The following is a 23,938-nucleotide window of genomic DNA, read 5'->3' as shown; positions in this document are numbered from 1 at the left end:
AAACAGCAACATCAACAGCAATGGTTCGAAAAGTAAAGTAGTGACTTGATCGAAAAATGGCTCGTAAGCTGAACATATCGCAATATTCCATTCGGCAAATATTGAAAAATTAGAAAATCGGGGTAAAGCCATTGAAATTCCAACAAGTAAAAAAGCTGTTAGTCCGGCCGGGCCGAACTTTAAATACCCTCTACCATTTGGTACAAATTTGGCAATTTCCAAAAAAAAATAATAATAAAATCCGTTAAAAATTCTGTTAAAATATTAAAAATGCCGAATGCCTATACGACGACGTGGACCTGCATAGGCAACTTTTGTCATAAGTTATCACAATATTTAAATGCGAAACTTGAAGAAAAATCTGTTTATAATGTATGTTAAAAACGGAAAAAGGGCTGAATTCGAAGTTACAAATGTATCTAAAAGCATCAACATACCGAATATAGGGGGTACCTTTATATGGGGGCTATACGAAGACGTGGACCTGCACAGACAATTTTCTGGCATGGGCTGAAGTTACGAACTTCACATGCGAAATTTGAAACAATCCCGGTAAATAATGTCGCTAAAATCATCAAAATACCGAATATCGGGGGTACGGTTTATGGGGGCTATACGAAGACGTGGACCTACATGGCCCATTTTCTGTTTTACGTGGACCTACATGGCCCATTTTCTGTTATTTCAAACAATTCCGTTAAATAATGTCGCTAAAATCATCAAAATACCGAATATCGGGAGGTACCGTTTTATGGGGGCTTTATGATAACTTAGACCTACATGGTCCATGTACGAACTTAACCTGCCTACTGGCAAAATATACACGCCTGCAAAAATTTAGCCTTTTATCTCAATTTGTTCGAAAGATAGCGTGATTACAACAGACAGACAGACAGACGGACATGGCTAAATCGTCTTAGGATTTTACGCTGATCAAGAATATATATACTATGTTGGGTCTGACATGAGTATTTCGAGGAGTTACAAACGGAATGACAAATTAATATACCCTCCATGGAGGGTATAAAAAGTGCAGAACTTACACCGCAACAAAAAGAAAATAGACTCAAAAGAGCTAAAGAGTTGCTTCGCTTGGCCGAAAGTGATGAACTGCCGAATTTGCTTTTCTCCAACTCCGATGAGAAAACAAGAATAAATGCCGAATATTATCGCGAAAAAATTCTGGAGAGTCTATTATAGCCTTGGTCATGCAAACATTTTGGCCGCAGACCTTTCACATTCCAACAGGACTCAGCACCATCGCACTCAGTACGCGCCACCCAAGAATGGTTACAAAATGAGATTCCTCGCTTTATTTCCAGCGAACAATGGCCACCAAAATCTCCAGATACCAATCCGTTGGACACAAACATTCTTAATTAATATGAAATTTCGGAATGGTCAGATATACTTCAAACTGTTTTTATATATGAGGTCATAAGTTGAGGGTGTGCATATGTCGACCAAGCCAACAGATACATTCTAACTTTTTTTAATACATTGTACAGAATTTGGCCGTAGTTTTGGTAAAAACAAAAAATATATTAGCTCCATGAGCCATTATGAACAATCTGCATATCTATACAAATATACTCCGGTTCGACAATAAGATCGATGGTTCTCTACAACTGCAACATTTGGATTCACATTTATTTGTTTATATTTTGTTAAACTAATAAAACTTATTTCATAAACTGCCCACAAACCAAAAACTAATCATGTCGGATATCTTGAAGACGTCGGGTTCCATGGATGCAGGTGGCCAGGCAATCTTGTTGAGAGCCAAAACTTTGGCCACCGGTCAGACGGCAACCGCCCACTGTGTATTTCTCGCAGTTATTTTTCTGCAGGTCATAGTAGTAGCCCTCGATTTCCAGAGTACATACGCCTTCGGAGCGCGGTGGAGGTTGTAGACAAATATCTAAGACAAAAAAAAACATTTTCAGATTTATTAACAACAACAAAAAGACTCACAACAATAACACTTACTTGGAATACCCCATTTACGGGATTCAATGGAATTAACGCAGAGCAGAAGAATTGCTACTGCAACAACAATTCGAAGGAATTTCGTCATCATTTTTGTTTTTCGAACGAGAATTCAATCTGGATTTTACCGGCAATTTAATTAGCTTTAGTTTTCTATAAATGAAAATTGTTTTATTGAAAATAGTTTTTTTTTTCTTCCTCCTGATCGACGGCTTCTCGGCGATTAACGACGCAATCAACCAAACGACGCAACGAACTGAACTGTTTTTACTCTTTCTTGGAGAATGAATTGTTTCACTTTGAATATTACAGAAGGGGATTTCGAATGACAGACAGACTGTCGGACGGTGGGACGAATGTATGAACGAGCGGTCATTGGAAGTTCTTATCAGCAAGCAAGCAAGCAATACGTAAAGCAGTAAAAAATCTCCAACGGAAAGAATGAAACAAACCACAAGTTTGACGACGCACACGAATCTAGGCAGAGCTGTGGAAGGCACTTTTCTCTTACACCACACTGCAGTCGCAGCAGCAGCAGCTTTCTATGCCGTAGCCAGTGACTAACTATTTAGTTGGTTAAGCCACCGCTGACACTGCTTTGTTTTATTCTAAATATTTTGTTCAATGAAATTAACGCCTCCTCATTATTTACGCACAGGCACACTGGTCTACAGAAGCAGATCTAAACATTTGCAGTCAGAGGGGAGAATTTTAAATATAAACTTGAGTAACCAGGCGTTAATACAAAACAAATTGTCTCAAATCAGAGTTGTCGTTTAATGCAACATACACTCAATTACACTGTGCGACAGAAAATTGTTTCTAAATAATTAAGGGTAAATTATGAAAGTAGAAAATTTGCGTCCTAAATTGACCTAAATAGGGGGATGAAGTTCCTCCCTCCTCCACATATTTTTATTTTTTCGTTTTAAGATTCGTTTTGTTTTTCAAAAGAAGTGCCAGAAGGAGTGCGCCGATATATCCCATTTTCACAGCAGACCTTGTGCTAATAGAAATAATGGAATGTGTGAAATATGAAGAGAACCGAATGCTTATTTCGGATTTTATAATTCAGAATTTTGACGCTTTGTGGGGGAGGTACCAGAGGAAATGGTCCGATATCTACCATCTTTATAACAGATCTTGTGTTGATAGAAATATTGAGTCTGAATGGAATCGGATGTTAATTTCGCGTTTTCTCCTCGTGGATATTCAAAATTTGACCGTATGTGAGGGAGGTACCAGAAGGAGGGGACCGATATTGACAATCACCGAACTCTATCTAAGTTTGATAAAAAACAAGTAAAAAACATTAAGTTCGGCCGGGCCAAACTTTTAATACACTCCACCTTAGGGTAAAAGAAACATTAGAAGAAATGTGGCATAAACCGAATATCGGGAGGTACCGTTATATGGGGGCTACATCAAAACGTGGACCTATAATTACAATGTTTTGCCACACGGACTAGGACCCATTATGACCCACAAATACCAATTTTTAGACATATCAGTGAAAAAATGTGGCAAAAACCATCAAAATACCGAATATCGGGAGGTACCGTTATATGGGGGCTATACCAAATCATGGACCCATACATGCAATGTTTCGCCACCGGAGCTGGAACCCATTATAACCAACAAATACCAATTTTTAGACAAATCCGTGAAAAATGTGGCAAAAACCATCAAAATACCGAATATCGGGAGGTACCGTTATATGGGGGCTATACCAAATCATGGACCCATACATGCAATGTTTTGCCACACGCTCAGGGACCCCTTACGACCTACAAATACCAATTACCAGACAAATCCGTGAAAAACTCTGGCATAAATCATCAAAATACCGAATATCGGGAGGTACCGTTATATGGGGACTACACCAGAACGTGGACCGATATATCTCATTTTCAATACCAACCATCCTAGACACAATGCAAATAGCTCTGCTAAGTTTTGGCGCTCTACGTCAGATAATGTGGACTGTATCGTGACTTCAACAGACAGACAGACAGACGGACAGACAGACAGACGGACATTATTAAATCGACTTAGAATTTTATGCTGATTATGAATATATATACTTTATGGGGTCTAAGACGAATATTTAAGGATGTTACAAACGGAATGACAAAGTTAATATACCCTCCTTTCCAAGGTGGAGGGTATAATTACGATTTACAATTTGGAAACATTTTAAAATATTTCGTCGAAAAATAACGTTTAAATGAAACCTATTATATGGGAGGGCTAAACGAAGGCGATGATGATCTGCATAAGTCATTGGCTGTAGTACCGATTCCGAACTTCAAATGCGAAATTTAAAGCAATTTAAAATACCAAATATCGGGATGTACAGTTATATCGTGGTGATACGAAGACGTGGACCTGCATACGTATTCTTATACCCTACACCACAAGGTGGTCTGGATATTATGTCTTTGTGCATTTGTTTGTAACAGGCAAAAGGAAACGAGATAGACCCATAGTTCCTTTTGATGATCTGCATAGAATCACATTCTTAGTCGATTTATGCATGTCCGTCCGTCTGTCCATATATTTTTGTAAACAAAGTACAGTTCGCATTTATTACCCGATCCAGATAAAATTTAGCACAAATCATTTGTAATGGTAAAAAATTAGATATAGCTTGCATATATATATCTTCGTCCGAATTGCCTTTTATTGTGAACCAAACGTGTAATATCAGCCCGAATAGTATGGAATTTTGCACATACAACCAAATTAGGCCTGAAAATAAGTATGGCAAATTTGATCGAAATCGGTTCAGACATAGCTATAGCTCCAATATATATTGTACATCCGATTTGTTATTTTAGTCCTCCGCAGCCGAAATATGCACTCTGTAACAACAATATTTGGGGAAATATATCAAATACAGCTCAGAAATACCTTTGCTAAATTTTATCGAGATCGGTTCGGATTTGGATATATCTCCCATATATAGAACTTCGTCCGATTTAACTTTTATTGTGCACCAAACGTCTAATATTTGCCCAAATGGCATGAAATTTGGCACTTACGACCGAAGCTAGTACGCCAAATTTGGTGAAGATCGGTTCAGATATAGCTTTAGCTCCCATATATATTGTTCATCCGATTTGTTATATTTGTTACCCACAGCCGTAATATGCACTCCGTAACAACGATATTCAGGGAAATATATGAAATACAGCTCAGAAATATCTTTGCCAAGTTTTATAAAGATCGGTTCAGATTTGGATATGGGCAATACAAGTCCGAATTTAAAAGATACAAATGCTTCGGGTTTTTTTTGGTCTTTTGAACTTTAAATAAAGACTTTTAATTGTTATGTGGATCTCTACTAAATTAGCAAAGTGGTGTGGGGTATCATAAAGTCGGCCCCGCCCGACTTTAAGACTTTCTAGCGTGATTACAACAGACGGGTGGACATCGCTAAATTGACTTAAATTTAAGCCGATCAAGATTATATATACTTTGTTGGGTCTGACATAAGTACCCTCCATAGTATGGTGGAGGGTCTATAAAAGTTGACATTTTGTTCGGGAGGTACAGGGTTGCCAATATTCGACGGACCCAGCTGGCAACGCCATAACTTTTGACAGAGATGTCACATCGCTTAATGACATACCGCGTTTGAAGCGTCAGTCCAAGCAGATTTTTACCATGAACCAATACACGCCACGCGAGCGCTCTGAAATAGTTGAAATTTACATTCAACAGAAGAAGTCAATTGTGAAAACTCAGCGTGCTTTTAAAACATTAAAAAATGTGAGAAGTGCGCCTTCTAACAACACCATTAAGCGTTTATACGAAAAATTTTCGGCTGGTAAGGCTCTTTCTAATCCGAAGAGGCCATATAAAAGTCAACCAAGGCGATCGGCCGAGAATATCGCTGCCGTACGAGCCAGTGTTGAGAGGTTCCCAAGAACATCCCAAAAACGCCGTTCTCAACAGTTGGGCATGGCTCGGTCCACTTTACAACGGATTATTCGCATTGATTTGCATTTGTTCCCGTACAAAATTCAATTGACGCAATTGTTGCCTGCGGACAAGCCTCGTCGATTGGAATGGACCCAAAGGTCCGTCGAATATGGGCAACCCTGTACTTGTCCCTCATCCTGACGTATGTCTTATAGCCATAAGACTGGGGGTATAACGAACTCTGCTCTCAAAAACATTCCATACTGAAAAAAATCGATTTGTTCTGGTATAATGCATTGAACATACCACACGAAATATACCTAATGAGCCGCTTGGTCTACATCGTATTGTATGATTTTCAGAATATCAGAATTTACTGTCAATGACTCAAAACAAAAAAAATTGCCGGGATCGGCCACAAAGTCATTGACTCATTCATTGCTTGGATGCACTGAAAAAGTATTTTTGATTGGTTTCATCACTTGACGTTTCAATTTGCGATTCGTTTACCTGCCGATTGCTAACATTAATCTGTAGACTTAGATCAAAATGTCGAAAAAAATATTCCATTTCAACAAGAAGACAAAGTTCAGTAGATTAGACATGTTGTCGTTGTTGTATAAATTGATGGGAATTTTCCTCTTTCAACCAGTCCGGTCTGGTGAATTATTTGGCACTTTTATTCATAAGGAGATCCATAAAAAAGATTTTCACTTATTTATTGATGCAACTTGCGATGAAACATAATTGTCTAAAATTACAGTCTGTTTTGAATGCCTATAATAATTTTTCGATAGAGGTTAATGCTCTAGAAAGTTTTAAGTATACTGAAGGTCCGAAGAATTATTGGTCCCCTTCTTCTGGTACCTCCCACACAAAAGGTCGACATTTTCAAAAACAACATTTTACTGCACAGAAAGAGAAAGGATAATCAGATTATGCTACACCTTTGCAAATCCTAATATTTGCATCAGTGCTAGGTTAGGTGCGAAAATGGACAATATCGGTTCACTCCATCAAGTACCTTCCCCACAAAGCGTCAAAATTTTGTCTTCAAATTTCTCACATCCCAATAATTTTATTAACCCAAGTTCTGGTGTTAAGATGGAATATATCGTTCCACTCCTTCTGGCACCTCCACCACAAAGGGTCAAAAATTGAGTATCCATGAAGTTCATAAAACGCGAAATGACTCTCCGATTCCATTTAGGCCTGGCACATCTCAATATTTTCATCAACACAAAATCTTTTATAAAAATTGTAGAGATCGGACCATTCCTTCTGGTACCTCCCCCATATAAGGTTCGAGATTTTGAAAAACAAAACGCTCAAAGAAAGCGAAATAAGCTTCCAACTCTCTTCAAATTTCATAAACATAAACATTTTTGCTAACACAAGATCTGTTGTGAAGATGATATATATAGGCTAACCCTTTCTGGTACTTTTAGCTGTCAAAACTTGAGAAACAAGTTGAATGGAAGCAAAAAATGTCGGAAATAGCATCAAATTTTAGAATAAGTTTAGATTTGTTCGAATTGGTCATCTTTGGCACGAATTATGGCCTTCAAACGGCCAATGAAACCGTCACACGCTGCCCGAATGTTGCTCTGCGGTATTTTGGCCCATTCCCGGCGAAGCGCTTGCTTGAGGTGTTCGACACATTGGTATTTTTTAGTGCCAACCTTGCTTTCCAAAATACTCCAGACACAATAGTCAAACAGATTGGTATCCGGAGATTTTGGTGGCCATTGTGCGCTGGAAATGAAGCGTGGAACCTCATTTTGTAGCCATTCTTGGGTAACGCGTGCTGAGTGCGTCCTGTTGGAATGTCCAAGGTCTGCGGCCAAAATTTTTGGGTGCCCTAGGCTTTAATACACCCTCCAGAATATTTTCGCGATAATATTCCGCATTTATTCTGATGCCAAGGTCGATTAATACGAGCGGAGAGCGACCATCGGCAAATATGGCGGCCCACACCATCACCATGGCCGTCGCTTGAATTCTGGTGGCCAACCGAAGGTGCACACTTTCACCTGCCTCTTTGGCAAGTAAACACGATCATTTTGTTTGTTTACAAACTGCTGGACATCGAATGTTTTTCTCATCGGAAACGGAGAAAACCAAATTCGGCAGTTCACCACTTTCGGCCAAACGAAGCAACTCTTTAGCTCGTTTGAGTCTATTTTCTTTCTGTTGCGTTGTAAGTTCTTGCACTCTTTGGAATTTCAATGGCCTTATCCCGAGCTCATTTTTCTATATTTGCCGAATGGAATATTGCGATATGTTCAGCTCAAGAGCCATTTTTCGGCGACTACGACGCTGGTTTCGTTCAAGTCGCTTCTTTACTTTTCGACTCCCAGCGTCGTTGCTTCTGACACTTTTCGATAAAAGTAAACTGGCTTTGTTAAAATATATAAGTCAATCTTTGGGGTTAGATAATGTACACCTTATGGTCGTAGGTCATCAATCGAATTACATACTTAAAATCTGTTCTATTTGGAAATTTGAAATCAAATTCAGTAGTCAGAAGTGATTATTATTTAATTGGTGAAAATTGTGGACATTGAATTCCTATTATTTAATAAGTTTGGGTTGGGCCCCAAGTCATTCGCAATGGCAATTTCAGCTCACGAGCCATTTTACGACCACTGCGATGTGGGTTTCGATCGCTTTTTTACATTTCGAATCGTTTCTGCTGATGTTGCTGTTTTCTTCCGTCCACTTCCTTTACCGTTACCAGTATCAAGGTAACAAGCGATGGTACGAGTCACAAAAGATTTATTCACATTAAAATGCTGGAGTGCTCTAACTATAGCCCCTTGTGGTTTTACAGCCAAATATAAAGAAATCACACTATCACGCTTGAATTCCATTACGAATAAGTTTTTTTCTGGAAAATTCTCACCAAATGCTTTTGTATGCTGTCACTGGAATAATTTTAACAGCTGTCGGACGAGTGGCTTAGAAATGACAGCAGTCTGAAGTTAGTTGCAGTTTTTTCATCTCACCCTATACATCTGTCGGCAAACCCAACTGATACTTTTTAACTTGTTTTTAAGTGCAAATATAAATTTCTCTGACCACGAGTATAGTGTAGAACATTATTAATAATGTAGGTCTGTGTAATACGGCTAGTTAATCCACAACAACAATATGCAAACAACAATAAATGCATAATGTAAATAACTGAATGAAAATTGAATCATCAAAAGGCAAACAAAAACACATTCCGAGAAACATGTCTTTAACTTAAAAAAAAATTTACAATTTTTTGCTGCAAACATTCTAAGCAACAATTTCAGATATTAAAAAAGAATAAATAAACAAAACTTTATTCATTAAACGAAATACCTTAACATTACAATTATTGTTAGTATTATTATTTATTCGTATCAATAAAAAATAAAAGTGATTTAAAAAAAAACTTAACAAAACTAAAATAGCCACAGTTGCGAATTGTTTGTTTACAACATTTTACAACAATTCGTTCATGTGAATATCCTTGCGTACGGCATTGTTGAAACCCTCCTTGTAACGATACCAAATGGGACTCTTGACAATTGGATCAGATTTAGCTGGAAAAAACACACAGAAATGAGAGTGAAGCGTAAAATTAGTATTAAACAAACAAATAAAATGTTGCAAGGGGTGGCTGGATGGCAAGCAGGCGCACACCAATACAATTCTGATCTCGCCCGCAGTACAAAACAAACAAATGTAATACAAAATTATTGCATTGCAATGCTTGAGCTGATTTACACGAAGGTGTTTTATAGCCAGCCCTCCAACCAGCCACCCAACCAATACGATATACACCACTTACGTTCCTCCGCCAATTTTTGTGCTGGTGTTTTACGTTGTATGCGTCCAAAGAAATCCTTAGAGACCTAAAAGCAAAAAAACACACAGACACACAATCATACATTTGTTTCAGAAAACGAATTTGAGGAGCTATGTAGGTAGGTAGGTAGGTGAGTGTTGTGCTAAATGCATGTTTGCGAAACGAAATTGATAGCATTATTATTCGTACGTAAACCCGAGAAACAATGCCATTCATGATTCCTGGTGCCATCATCGTAATCATCAGCCTTGATTGTTGCTTTTGCTTATTCTACGAGAATGTATCATTTGATTTGAGGCAACTCCCAACATTGTTAGATTTCATAACAAATTGTAAATAATATTTTGTAAACTTTTTCTTATCATCCGCATCATCATTGTCATCATCTGTGTTCTTTCTGTCAATTGCCCGCCTCTGGGTCCTGTTATGGTTTTGCTTGGTTGCTTAGTTTTGATAACTTTCTTCTTTGTTTTTTTTTTATTTTGATTTTGTCTGAATAGAATTTTATTTCCAATTTAACTTTGAGCTGTGTATGTTTTGCTTGTTTTTTTCTCTCTTTTTGTTCTTTAACTGAAATGAAAACAAACGGATATTGTCGTCACTGATACACCAACCAACCAACGAGAACCAACCAACCTACCTTATTCCCAAGTAAATTCCACACTAACTTTCTTATTGGTTATTTCGTATTGCACACTGAGATTTGATTTCAATTTTATGGCTCAAGTTAATGGTTTTATAAATTTATTCCTTGAGAGGAGCGACATAAATATTTATCCAGCCAACAATTTTCCAATATTATATTTTCTTTTTTGTAAATTGAAATGTTTTTAGGTTATGCACGACTGATTATCCTTTAGGTGAAATTAGTTTTAACATTTTGATTTGATATTTTATTTGAACGTTAAACAAATACACAAAGAATAGACAAATGCAAATTGAGAATAGACTACTCAAATATAGTCCAGTGATTTATATCCTCAGTAAGTATTAAAAGAAAATAAATAATAAGAAATAAAATTTTTAAATAAATATTAACAAACATCAGGACAAAAAAAAACCCTATGAAAATATTCAAACCAGAGAAGTGCAAATATTTCTTATGTTTGACAATCAGGTGTACGATTTAAGACTCTCAAATTATCCTCAACCAATGACATTGTCCATTATGTAAAAAAAAAAAAAACAAATGCGATCCACTTTGATCCACGAAATCAAATTAATTTTGAGAAACTGTACAATTTAGATCTTACCCCTATCAATTTGATGGTATATTTACTAGGTCGCACTGACTGAGCTTCATAGTCCTGTAACCTATAGATATACTGGATATTTGTCCTTCGACACGCCAAATTATTGGAGGCGACACTTTCAATTGCAAAGCCTGGACCTATAATCAAGATATTTTACGGGGATGTGTTCTACTCATTAAGATTCCAAATTTGACCGAACGATATTTTTATTCTCGCCTATTGAGAACTAACAAATAACAAGCTGTAAGTTCGGCCGGGCCGAAGTTTGAATACCCTCCACCATTTGGGACGAATTTGGCAACTGCTTATATAACACCTTTTTGTGTTTTAAGAAAATCTTCCACGTGGAGTCAACAGTCTTTTTGAAGGATGTATTTGGAAGAGTTTCAGGGGATTTTTTATTATAGTTGTTTGGAATTATATCTATCTCTTCCACAAGAATATTAATTTTCCAATTGTCTCAGGACTTCCTTTATCTCCAATGATGGTAAAACCACTAAAAACTTAAATTGGGGAAATATATATCTTAATCGAGTCGAGTTATTTTTTTATCACTCGGACTCCAAATCAAGCAAAATTATTCCACACCGTCTCCGACACTGAAACCCTAGTAAGAACACCCGATCTCCAATCATTACCGACTCCCAGCGTCGTTGCTTCTGACACTTTTCGATAAAAGTAAACTGGCTTTGATTACTACTAATCAATCTTTGAGGTTAGATGATGTACACCTTATGGTCGTAGCACATCAATCGAATTCCATTCTTAAAATCTTTTCTATTTGTTCTGTTCTATTTGGAAGTTAGAAGTGGTTATTATTTAATTGGTGAAAATTGTGGACACTGAATTTCTATTATTTAAGAAGTTTGGGTTGGGCCCAAGGCATTTGCAATAGCAATTTTGAAAGAGCTAGAAGAGCCGGGAGTCAATTACTTTACTAAAGGCCCCAACTTGGAAAATGGAATGAAGATTTTCGAGGGAGTACTCCTCCTCGTCATTAGAGAAAACTAAAACATCAAAATCGATTCTTTCAGCCACGTAGTATCACAATAGCATCGAGTTCCATATCCTCACATATTAGTCAAGGACTCAACCAAACAAACCGTGCATTGAAATCCGTTTGATGGTGTCGACAAAACTATTCTTTGTCCGTGTTTAAAACGTTCGATATTTAGTTATGTATGGAAACCAGTCGTAGGTAAAATTCCGCTGGATCATATTGTTGATGGTAAGGTTGAAAACCATATCATAGATCTGGCTGCCTATCTTGAAGCGAAGAATAAAAAAATATCCCAATATCCTCCAGTTAATATATTGATATAGCGGAAAAGTTTTACAAAGTCGCAAGCCCACAGAAGTCCTTGCTGATTTCTTTCAACACGATGGACCGGTCTAGGTTTAGTTATGCGCCAAGTGTGGTCTGTGAATACTAGTGCTGACAGTAGAGAAGTATTCAAACCTGTCTGGATAAGCCGACGAAGACTCTTCCCATAAGTCAAAACGATCGGATGTTTCCGTATTCTTGGATGTTATCGTGTGAGTTATAAAAATCTGAGTAGAACATCAGCTCCACCACCAGAACATGACGCCCAGGCATGTAAAACAAGACCTTCATGATCTAGAGAAAGGTACGGAGGTATAAGAGAGAGTCTCTATATCGGCAGGCCTATCAAGCAGGACTAAATGGTATACACTTTGATGCAGTCACAGAATTCATGGAGAAATACTGAATGAATACCATAACTCAGATATGATCCCCCTACAATTGAAACTGAAGAGGGGTAGCTGCCTCGACAATTTCGATCCGGATGGTGCAGCCTCTTCAATTCGTACTGGGCTGAATTGATAGCAGTGGACAGACAACATGCCCAACATGTGGCACAAGCACACATGACACGCTGCACTTCAGTAACTACACAGCCCAACCCACTCACAAGACTAGGTTATAGAAGAAATAGGACGAAAACAGCAGTGGGAGGTGCTACAACAACAACTATCTGGAGAAAGGTGAGGTCCAACGTAATAGTAGATTCTCTAGATCAATAGACTAGTAAAATTCTCACCAATGCCAGAAAAACAAGGGTATGGGTTTTCAGTTTGTATTAGTCTCTATTCATACGCTGCATTTTTTCAACTGCCCAGCCAAACCTACACAACTCGCTCCTTAATTATATATGGCTATGAATTAGCTATCCTATTGAAGTAACTAGATTTTTTAATTTGGAGTTAGAGCGGACAATTACCTCCTGGTAAACCTTACCATCTTTCCCCACTAATAAACAAACGTTCTTTTTATAAAAACAACAATAATGAGATTAAGCCTGACTAGTTTGCAAGAGCAAAATACTACGGTATCCCGAACAAACATGCCAACACTGTCCTGCAAACAATTTGATATAACTGCTTAAAAATTACAATTTAGTGCAATTTGTACTATTTGTGGATCAATTTCGTCTACGTTCTTTTATACCAGTAAACATTGGCACCAATTGAAAACATTACAATTTCAAATTTTCTTAATATATACGCTTTCAATTAATAATTTTAATATACTAGAAAATATAAAAAAATATTTTAATTACAATTAGAGCAATTAAAGAACTCAATAACGCAAATCTTTCCGTTCAAGCATTCAAAAATGTTATATATCACAACAGAAGAAGTTTAAAAAAACATATTGCCAAAATAAAGAAACCAATGCAAAAATATTCTCACCCAGATCCTTTTACATCGAAAATTTATCAGTATTTTTTACACAAAAAATTTGCACACAAAAATTAATTCATTAAACAAATTATATATAAAACATGTATTCCAAATTAAACACATGTACAGTGTATGCATAAAAAAATATTCCTCTAAAATTCCCCAGATAAAAATTATGAATTAAAGCAATAATATTTTCAAATCCATTATTCAACAGTTATAATATCAAATATATCTAAAATTTCCATTTGCACATTGAAGCCGTTTAATCCATTCAAAATTCTGTTTGCTTTGTGAGAGTGGCAGGAAATAATTAAATCTTTTGCCCACTTAATGTTTCTACTTTGCCAATAAGTTCAAAATAATACTCAAACTTTCAATTCGTTCAGCTCCTAACATCAGTTGGTGTTACCAATTTGCGATTATGCATACAAAGCAAAATTCCAACAAAATATCCTTACTAAATGTTATATAAGGCAAGCGGTAGTTTGTTATGCAAATCCAATGCATCTTTTAGCTTCTCTTAGCCACTTTTCTTTGTAACAGTTTGATTTGTAATGACAGGCACGTAGTTGGTTTTTTTTTCATGAATGTGCATTGATGTTGAATGGAATGAATAAAATTGATTGAACTACTTACCGTTTCGCTAGCTGCCTTTGAACTTTCAATTCGTTTTGGTTTTAAACGTTGCAAGTGATTGGGTAAATTTGTGGGTGAAGTTGCATTGGTATTGGGTTTGGCTGAAGGTTTGCGTTCTTGAGGTTTCTTATCCGTTCGGGTGTGAGATTTGTCATTTTGCTCTATAGCCTTGGGTGTCGAACGATGTATACGTTCCAATTCAACTTCACGTGCTACTAGTTGTCGACCAAAATAGGAGAGGGTGACACCGGTATAACCAGGGAATTGAGCCAGTGCATCTAAATCTGGTTCCATACGGAAAATATAAGGGCCTTCGGCCGATTTCACTTGATGATATGTAATACCAAAATCTGCCATAATTTCCACACAATGTTTTAAGTCACTTTGTTCTCTGAAAGGAATAATTTCTTTTTAAATATTTCTTATTTTTCAATAAATCAGATTCATAACTTACTTTTGAGACAACAATTGTACAGCCACCGATCTCAGTTGTGGTGATAATATTTTCTTGAGAAGTGGCACCGTCTCCAGCAACACAACATGACCCTGACCCACACCAATTGCACCACATGTTAGGGATTTTCTCAAAGATTGGAAAATGTTTTTCTGTGTGGTTTGCTTTTGATTAAACTACAAAAATAACAAAGAGAAACAAAATGGATGCAATTTAACAAAAATGAAAGTTACAAACGATTCGATTAACGTTGAACAGGAAAGAGGCAGGCCTTTCAAAAGTCTGCGTAATTAAAAACATGCCAATGTAAACAAGCATTTGTTAAGTGTGACCACCACAAAAGCCCTGCTTAAGAAATTACAAAGTGTAATGAGAATGTGAAACAAATAACAACCACCGTTTCCTCTTTCATCGAGACCAGGCATAGAATTATGTTTGCATTATGTTTCTACACATTTAATCTCTTGATTGCATTTTATTCATTAAAATGATCATAAAAAATCTACTTATAAACTTCCTAAGGACGATGCAGCCCCTAAGCTAAAAATTGTACACACCATGCCGGGCAACTCACACACACACACACACACACTTGCTCATACAACTTAAAGCCCATTGAAAAAATATGAAAATGACATTTAGAGAAGGCAAACAAAAAAGCTGCACCTATTCATAAACGTTGAATTGAATTATAAAACATTAATGATATGATGCTAGCCTGGTCATACAAAAGAAAGACGGTCCATTGAATACAGAGAGACAGGAGATGAAATGCAATCTTACCTCAAACGATTTGCTGGGGAAATTTATTTTAGGCCAAGCCAATGAGGCAAACAACATGTGCCATATCACAAAGCCATACTGCAGATAGGGATATACTGTATAATTCTGCTGCTGATGTATTTGTCGTTGCAGTGTATCGGAGAAACAAAACCATTGGTTAGCCTCGACAATTCCATTTAGATTTGGATCGGGCATTTTTTGTTGCAAATAGTTTTCATAAACACCTTGCATTAGCCTGTAAGGAATGCAACAAAATTGATTATTTTATATTATTAATAAATAATATTGGCTTACCGTTCATAATCACCGCCCGAATGTACCACATCCAGAACATGCCGCACACGGGTACTCATTGACATATCTGTCATGGTGACTTGAGCCTCTTCATCACCTTTGGCTTGGGTCAACTGCTTCTTCGGCCTTTGAATCTAAAATTCAATAAAAATTAAAAAATATTTGTATAAATTTTTTAATAAGGATGGATTTTGGAATTCTCAATTTCCATAGAGACTAAACTATAAATTTATGAAACTTGATATGAATACTATACGAGGCATCAAAGTTGAAGTATGTACAAGAATTTTTTGAGCCGTTTCATAAACTGAAAATTTAAGCTATGGAAGTTGAGTATGTTTAACTTCATTATCCATATACTTCATTCCCATTCCATCGACTTAAAATAATATAGTCATTTCAATTTACCCTAAATATTGCACCCCACACTTCAAACAGGCCTTGATGTCGGTCTTTTTGTCCCAAGTTATTGTTGAGCACATCCTGAAGGGTCAAACCCTTCTTTTGGGCACTGAAATATTTAACAATTATTACAAGACTAAATTACTATTTCAAATCAAATCTACTTACTTAAAGAATTGCATTGTTGAAATGCAACAGCGGACATCATTGCCAGATTTTTCCGCCAGCGCTATAAGCGAACCAAAATCTGTTTTCATTCTTTCATTTTGCGCCACTTGCACTAAACGTTCAGCAAGGCGGGATGAATCAATTGGTGGGAAGGTAACAACAAAGGCTATTTGTCTCAAGGGTCTTAAGGCAGGGTCATAAATATCATTACAAATACAAATAATAGGACGCTTTAGAATATTATGAGCCCCTTTACCAGCACCCTTGCCTTTGCCCTTAACAGGCACACTGTCGGTTACGAATTTTACCAGAAATTCAATTGACTGACGTGGTGCACCATCGATTTCATCTGAAACAGAAATATAGTATTTTTGGTAATTTTCTTGGAATATTTGAAATGTTTTCGAACTTACCCAGTATAATACAATTCGGTTTCTTGCTCTCATTCATTACCGAAGACATTTGGGTACCGTTTTCGAGGGCCATCTTGAAGGCTTCTGGACTACGATCATCAGATGCATTTACTTCTCTCACATTGTAACCAGCATGTCGAGCTATGGTGTGTGCCAATGTTGTTTTACCCAAACCCGGAGGACCACATAGCAAAGCCACCTTTTGTATTGGCCTACCCATTTCATCAACATTGGTATTTAAAAATTGTTTTGTTTTGCGGGCACGCCAACCTCCATTTGACTCAAATTTGCCAGTACGCTTATTAAAGTTACTCATCTCGCCATTATTCGCAGCATTGGCCTGCAATGCTTTAAATTCTCTGAAAATGTAATTTAAATAATCTGTTAATTTGCTTATAATTTTCAGCAGATTATTGTCGTACTTGCCAAAAACAACTTTGTCCCACATTTTCAACCAATACAACAATGATCGATTGGTCATTTCGTCCGACAACAGATCAATGTATTTGCGGGGCTTATATTTTTCCACCCAAAGGCGTGTATCATCGTTCGATACAGGTTCCACAACAATGGGGGCATGTTCATGACTCGCGCCATCTTTGTTGGAGCTAAGTCTTTTCAGAACTAACTCATTAGCTTCTTCCCAGATTTTCTCCTTATGCTCTCCTAGAAGACCACCAAGTCCAGAGGCTGCATGTATTTCATTGATGGCCTTTGTCTCGTATTCCTCTGAATGGAAGCGCACATAAACACGTTCATCATCACTCCGTCGCAAAGGCAAAAACGGCCACTGTGGTATATTATAAGATAGATTACGCATTTTAAAGGCATGTAGAGCTTCCAATCGAGCCAAACTGTCTGGTCTAACAGCTTTACTTTGTTCACGTAACTTGCGCCTCGTCTCCAGGATTTTTTCAATGGCTTCCAAATCTCTTTCCTCTTCAGTACGAGCTTTTTTGGCCTCTGGATCTTCATAGGTATCATCACCAAACAAATCGCCTATATCGCCAAATAAATCTCTTTCTAACCGCTTGCGCTTGTTATTGGCCTTTTGCAATTCCTCGAGAGCTCTGTTGGCAGTCGATGGTCCCATATCCAGGTCTTCATTGTCCAGACCATTCAAATCCAACACCTCTTGAATGGGAGCCATTTTTTGCTTACTGACAAAAGGTGTTGAGGCTCCACGAGTAGGTGGCTGCTTGGGTGTACCAAATAGACGTCTGTTAACCGGTCCCCCACCACCCCCCAATGAAGACAAATGTGAGTCGTCAGCATTGAAACTTATTTGAGACAATTGAGGAGAGTTCAAACTGCCCTGAGATAGGATAGGCGCTGGATTTACAATAGTTTTGTTTGGCAAAGCAGGAACAAAATCTATGGGGATGCATTTTATTATTTATGATATCTTAACAATTGTGGAATATGCAACACATACCATTTTGCTCAGCAAATTCATCCATCAATTCCAGCTCCTCCTGATATTGTAACTCAAACTCTTCATTTTCATCGGGATATTGATCCATTTTGAAATGTTTGATACTTATTTTTTATCAGACAATGTTTCTTTTTCATAAACTCTTGAATTTATTGCTTAGTTCTTCGATTTTTCTTAATTTAACAAACTACTCTTCACTTTGTTTACATCGCAAAATTTGCGCCAAATGCAATAGTTCTTCTTGGCTATTCACATTGCATTGATAGCATTTGCAATGAATAGAAACTCACTTTGAAGTGTCATCACAAATAAGGGCTCCCAAAGCATGGAAATTAAGCAAATAAATTTTGTTTCAAATTAAATAAAACATTGGCTTTTTAATTCTCAAAATTTATTAGCGCTATGTTTACAATATACACATTATTTTCAAATATGTAACTCAGAACTGGATATTTAACATAAGAATAAACTTTGAATGCTTATTTTTATGCATTACTCATATGTAGATGGCGCAGGTGTAATCATAACTGTGGTGAAATAGAAAACACAATCCAAATACAAGGCTGGTTAAGATAACTGCGGGAATCTATAGCCTTTACCCTTTGTGGAATTTTCTAAATCAAAAGCTTAGAAAGTAAAAATAGTACACCTTTTGGGCAAGTTGAAGACTTTTCCACTCTCTGATATTTAAAAATGTAAGGGACAAGAGAGTTGTTATATTACTTTTACATTGGTATAACCACATATGAATTTATCTATTAACAAATGAGCTTATTTTCCCGTTTTAGGTTAGGCTTCTACCAGATGAGTAACGGAAATGCCCTTAACAATAAAACTGCAAAATATGGGAAAACATTAAAATTTTGTACCCAACACCATAGTATGTAGTTGTAGGGTATATTAATATTGTCATTCCATTTGTAACACCTCGAAATATACATTTTAGACACAACAAAGTATATATATTCTTGATCAGCATAAAATTCTATGTCGATTTAGCGACGTTCTTCCGTCTGTGGAAATCACTCCAGCTTTCGAACGAAATGAAGTAGTCTGATAAAATTTAACTCAAAAGTGTTTTATGTCTGCAGGACTTTTGGTATTGAAAATGGTCCACGATTTGGTATAGCCCCCATATAATAGTACTTCCCTTTTTCGGTATTTTGGTGATTTAAGCGACATTACTCACCGGAAATGCTTCAAATTTGGTATTTGAAGTTCATAACGGATACTGCAACCTTTGACAGAAAATTGCCTGTGCAGGTCCTCGTCTGCATATAGTAATAGTAACTCCCGATATTCGTTACCTTGATGATTTTATCGACATTATTTACCGGAATTGTTTCAAATTTGGTATTTGAATACCGATATTCGGTATTTGGATGATTTTAGCGACATTATTCACCATATTTTCTTATCCAAGTTTAGCATTTGAGTATTGTATTGGTTTATGACAGATCCACGTCGTCGTATAGAACCTAATATAACGACTACATTTGGTATTTTTAAGATTTTAATAGAATTTTTAACGGATTTTATGATATTGAAAATTGCTAAAACCCTTCCAAATGGTGGAGGGTATTCAAAGATCGGCATGGTCGAACTTATAGCTTTTTTACTTGTTTATAGTAATGTAGGTAAAATATTTCAAAGGGCAAAAGCAAAATTTTGGACAAGCATATCAATTCGTTTGAATTAAATCGATTTTAATATTTAATCTGTTCAGTGTATATCTATTTTTTAGGGTCTAATATTCGCACAACGTCGATATGCAAACGGAAATTGGGCATCAGTTAATGCGAAAAAAATTATCTACATTTTCAGATAATTGTGGATGTATATGAATTGTTGCATGGTTAAGACCCTAGTTCTTGGGCAATAAAAACTTATAATGTGTCCCATAAGGTGTATAGAACTTATAGGGTGTGTTTCTGTATGACGAAAGGAAGAGAAAATAGCAGTAACTTTTTTCTGCCCATATTTTAGCTTTTACATACCTTTCTCTTTTCAGTTTAAATTTTACGTTATTTACTCATTGTAACATGACGTAATTGCATGTTTAACTAAAATAAATTCTTCTACGGTGTTTGTTAAAAATAAGACAAAGATAATTATCACCCTAATAAAAAAAATTCCATTAAAAAAAACAAAAAGAAAAAAGATTAAAACAATTCAATTGTATTTACATATGGAAACTACATTGGTTCAGAGTTTCATTCACTTTTATTACACACTATTAACTAGAGGAAGTACGATAGAGATATAACATTGTATTGATGATAATTTCAAAATTAAATAACAACCCATACTTAATTTGTATGCACTAAGATCGGTATGTTTTGCTACCGAACAATCAAACAACATACATGCACTTAATTTTTAATGCGAACAATATCACAAAATACTATACAAATTAGAAAAAATAAAGAAAACAAATACATCTTAACAATTAGTGGGGATGAGAACCTAAAAAACGACACAATAATTTAAGGTACGCCAGGGCATTACTTTTTGATTTTGTAACCATCTTTCCAACCATAGCTGGCGGCCTCTAAAAAAAGAGAAATAGGGATAATGTATTATAAGATTTTTGAAAAATGGAATTATTTTATTTGGCACTTACTTTCAAAATCTGGTGTGTAGGATGTGAAAAATTCGCCCAACAATTTGCCAGGTGGCATTTCCCATGTAGCACTGCCACCATATTTGGCGGGTAGGACAGCAGCATCAATGTGTTTTGTCAAGGATTTCATATCCTTGCCATGGAAGAAAATCTAAAACAAATATAAGAACAATTAAAATCCATTTGTAAAATGAATAACTCTCCAATACATACCCTCTTCCTGAGTTTCTCCCGAATGAAAGGTTTGAAGATATTGAATAATATATTGAAAATATACGAATTATTGACAATGTGTACAGCTTTTAGACGCACACAAATACACTCCTGAACATAGTCCAATAACATGGCGGCGAAATTTGGTGTGAAATGCATAATATGACCCATGGGTAGACCTTCAACATCAATAATGACAACAGCACCGCAAATTTGTGACAATGGCTCAACCATGGAGCCCAAAACGGTAAGTTGTATGCCACGGAACATATCGACCAGCGAAACTTCAGAGGGTTTCCATTTTTCTGTTGGAAGACAGAAATTACTGCTGTAGTTGTTGCAATATTTTAAATTAGTTTTTATTTTACTTACTTCCAGCTTGCAATATCAATATTCTACGACCATGTTGATCACGATTGGGCAAAAGCGATAAGAGCTCAGCTTCAAAGACATGTTGCACTTTGGAAGGGACTATATCACGACAAGCTTCGCCGTATTTTTGTAGCATATTGTAAAAGTGTTTTATCTGGAAAAAAGGAAAGGGAATATATAAATATTGGTCTCTTTAAATTTTATACAGAGATATAGACAACTTCTAAAGGATTTTTAGTAAAATATGTGAGGTGATACTATTTTATGCGAAAAATGTATGCCTCCCGTGTTAAAAAAAAAAAAAACAAGATAACATCGTTTTTACATAGAGTAAACTTCTCCCTAAAAATGTATTCGGGGAGACCCCACTAAATCACAAACGAATCCGCAACATCTAAAATGGAGCAATGAAACTTCGAAAGGACTCGAAGCATATTTTGTGTTGAAAATCGCACCTCCCGATGTTCCGTATTTTGCACACCATAATTACCAACCAAATAAATTTGATATTTCTAGATTTCATTTGAATATCTCCTTGCAAAAATATACTACTAATTGTTGAGCGGTTTCTTTTGAATTAGCTATTACAAACCAGTGATACCCTACACCACCCACTGTGTATATTTTGTAGAGCTCCCGTAACAAAAGAAATTATTTAGAGCAGTTATAGTTTGTTTCAGAGGGAACTAAAATACGGGAGGCATATGCAATTCTGAAGAGGTCTCTTCGCTTGAACTCAATATATGATTTTGGAAATTTTTGTGATTCGATTTCAATTGTATTTTTATCTACGCGGACGTACATATTTCCATATTTCTCGCAGGGGAGAAGGTTCTACACCATAGTATGGAGGGTATATTAGGTTTATCATTCCATTTGTAACACCTCGAAATATACATTTTAGACCCCACAAAGTATATATATTCTTGACCAGCGTAAAATTCTATGTCGACCGTCTGTGGAAATCGCTATAGCTTCCGAACGAAATGAATTAGGTTGATAAAACTTTACTAAAATGTATATTTTTCCTGCAGGACTTTTGGCATTGAAAATGGGCCACGTTTTGGTATAGTCCCCAAATGATACCTCCCCATTTTCGGTATTTTGTTGATTTAAGCGACATTATTCATCGAAAATGTTTCAAATTTGGTATTTGAAGTTCGTATTGGAAAGGTCCACGTCTTAAATATTATGGTACCTCCCTATTTTCGGTATTTTGGGGATTTAAGCGACATTATTCACCGGAAATGTTTCAAATTTGGTATTTAAAGTTCGTAATGGATACTACAGCTTAAGACAGAAAATTGTCCGAGCAGGTCCCCGCCTTCGTATAGCCCTCATATTGTACCTCCCGATATTCGGAATTTTGATGACTTTCGCGACATTATTCACCGGAATTCTTTCAAATTTGGTTTTTGTGATTCGGAATGGATACTACACTCTATGACAGAAATTGTCTGGATAATTAGAATTTTCATGATTTAAGCCACATTATTCACTGGAATTGTTTCAAATTTGGTATTTGAAGTTCGTAATGGATAATACAGCCTTAGACAGAAAATTGTCTGTGCAGGTCCAGGTCTTCGTATAACCCCCATTATTCGGCATTTTGATGATTTTAGCGATTTTTTCAAATTGGGTATTTGAAGTTCGCAATGAATACTACAGCCTAAGACAGAAAATTGATTTTAGCTACATTATTCACCGGATTTTTTTCAAGTTTCGTATTAGTAATGGCTTATGACAAAAGTTGCCCATGCAGGTCCATGTCGTTTAGCAGCATTGTTAACGGATTTTATTTTTTTGAAAATTGCCAAAATCGTTCAAAATGGTGATGGGTATTCAAAAATCGGACCGGCCGAACTTACAGCTTTTTTACTTGTTATTTTAATAATCATATAGAAAATATGTTTTTTTTTTTTGCGAATTAACTCACCCTTTTCAAAGCACTCTCGGGGTAATAATGTGTTGGTCTCAAAAACATTTTCAAATAAAAATCATCTGTGGGCAAGTTCAGTTCAGTTTCAGCTGGAAAATACAATTTTAATAAATAACAAGTAACGCATCGGAATTTCACTCAACTTACCCTCAATCAATTCTTTCAACTTCTTTTTGGCTTCCTCAGCAATCTCGGGTGTTTCGCGCAATTCTTTGCGTGCAATTTCCAATGCCCATTGCGGCGGCTCCTCGGGTTCCATGCGGATAATTGCCGAGCCTAAATCAATCACAGCCATGTTATTGCTGTCGTATGATAATGATTTTGGATTTCCCATTGTTTAGCTTTTGAGAAGTGGTTGTTGTCGTTGTTTTTGTAATCTGAAAAGATAAAAATAACCATCATTATTTTGCTGTAGTTGTTGTAAAATAAAACATCTAAATAATCGTGTTTTACGTTTTAAGCGATCTTCATCAATTGGCAAAATGAG

General features: G+C 36.3%; 3 protein-coding genes across 4 annotated transcripts in view; all 3 read right to left on the bottom strand.

Annotated features, from left to right (window-relative positions):
• Positions 1–1,618: 1,618 nt before the first annotated feature.
• On the bottom strand, positions 1,619–2,520 carry LOC101893806 (kunitz-type serine protease inhibitor homolog beta-bungarotoxin B chain). Its single transcript, XM_005182631.4, has 2 exons — positions 1,990–2,520; positions 1,619–1,921 (listed from the first exon to the last, which is right to left on the bottom strand). The coding sequence occupies exons 1-2, from the start codon at positions 2,078–2,080 to the stop codon at positions 1,713–1,715; spliced, it is 300 nt and encodes a 99-aa protein (XP_005182688.1). The 5' UTR covers positions 2,081–2,520; the 3' UTR covers positions 1,619–1,712.
• Positions 2,521–9,212: 6,692 nt separating this feature from the next.
• LOC101896820 (chromosome transmission fidelity protein 18 homolog) lies at positions 9,213–18,577 on the bottom strand. The gene is made up of 11 exons (XM_005182650.4): positions 18,305–18,577; positions 17,292–18,243; positions 16,870–17,228; positions 16,457–16,805; positions 16,295–16,397; positions 15,887–16,020; positions 15,593–15,827; positions 14,810–14,985; positions 14,356–14,746; positions 9,740–9,803; positions 9,213–9,491 (listed from the first exon to the last, which is right to left on the bottom strand). The coding sequence occupies exons 1-11, from the start codon at positions 18,390–18,392 to the stop codon at positions 9,391–9,393; spliced, it is 2,952 nt and encodes a 983-aa protein (XP_005182707.1). The 5' UTR covers positions 18,393–18,577; the 3' UTR covers positions 9,213–9,390.
• Positions 18,578–20,453: 1,876 nt separating this feature from the next.
• LOC101894158 (alpha-tocopherol transfer protein-like) overlaps positions 20,454–23,938 on the bottom strand; it is a 29,825-nt gene continuing 26,340 nt past the window's right edge. For both annotated transcript variants that reach the window (XM_005182634.4, XM_005182633.4), the window contains exons 2-7: positions 23,599–23,828; positions 23,449–23,540; positions 21,513–21,666; positions 21,141–21,445; positions 20,928–21,078; positions 20,454–20,855 (exon numbers count right to left, since the gene is read on the bottom strand). In XM_005182634.4, the coding sequence (XP_005182691.1) occupies positions 20,809–20,855; positions 20,928–21,078; positions 21,141–21,445; positions 21,513–21,666; positions 23,449–23,540; positions 23,599–23,785 (936 nt within the window). In that variant the 5' untranslated portion in view covers positions 23,786–23,828 and the 3' untranslated portion in view covers positions 20,454–20,808. The remainder of the gene's footprint in view (positions 20,856–20,927; positions 21,079–21,140; positions 21,446–21,512; positions 21,667–23,448; positions 23,541–23,598; positions 23,829–23,938) is intronic.

This window comes from Musca domestica, unplaced genomic scaffold (genome assembly GCF_030504385.1).
Source record: "Musca domestica strain aabys unplaced genomic scaffold, Musca_domestica.polishedcontigs.V.1.1 19, whole genome shotgun sequence".
Classification (NCBI taxonomy): Eukaryota; Metazoa; Arthropoda; class Insecta; order Diptera; family Muscidae; genus Musca; species Musca domestica.
The sequence above is the reverse complement of the archived record's forward strand: the minus strand, read 5'-3'. Positions and strand labels throughout refer to the sequence as shown.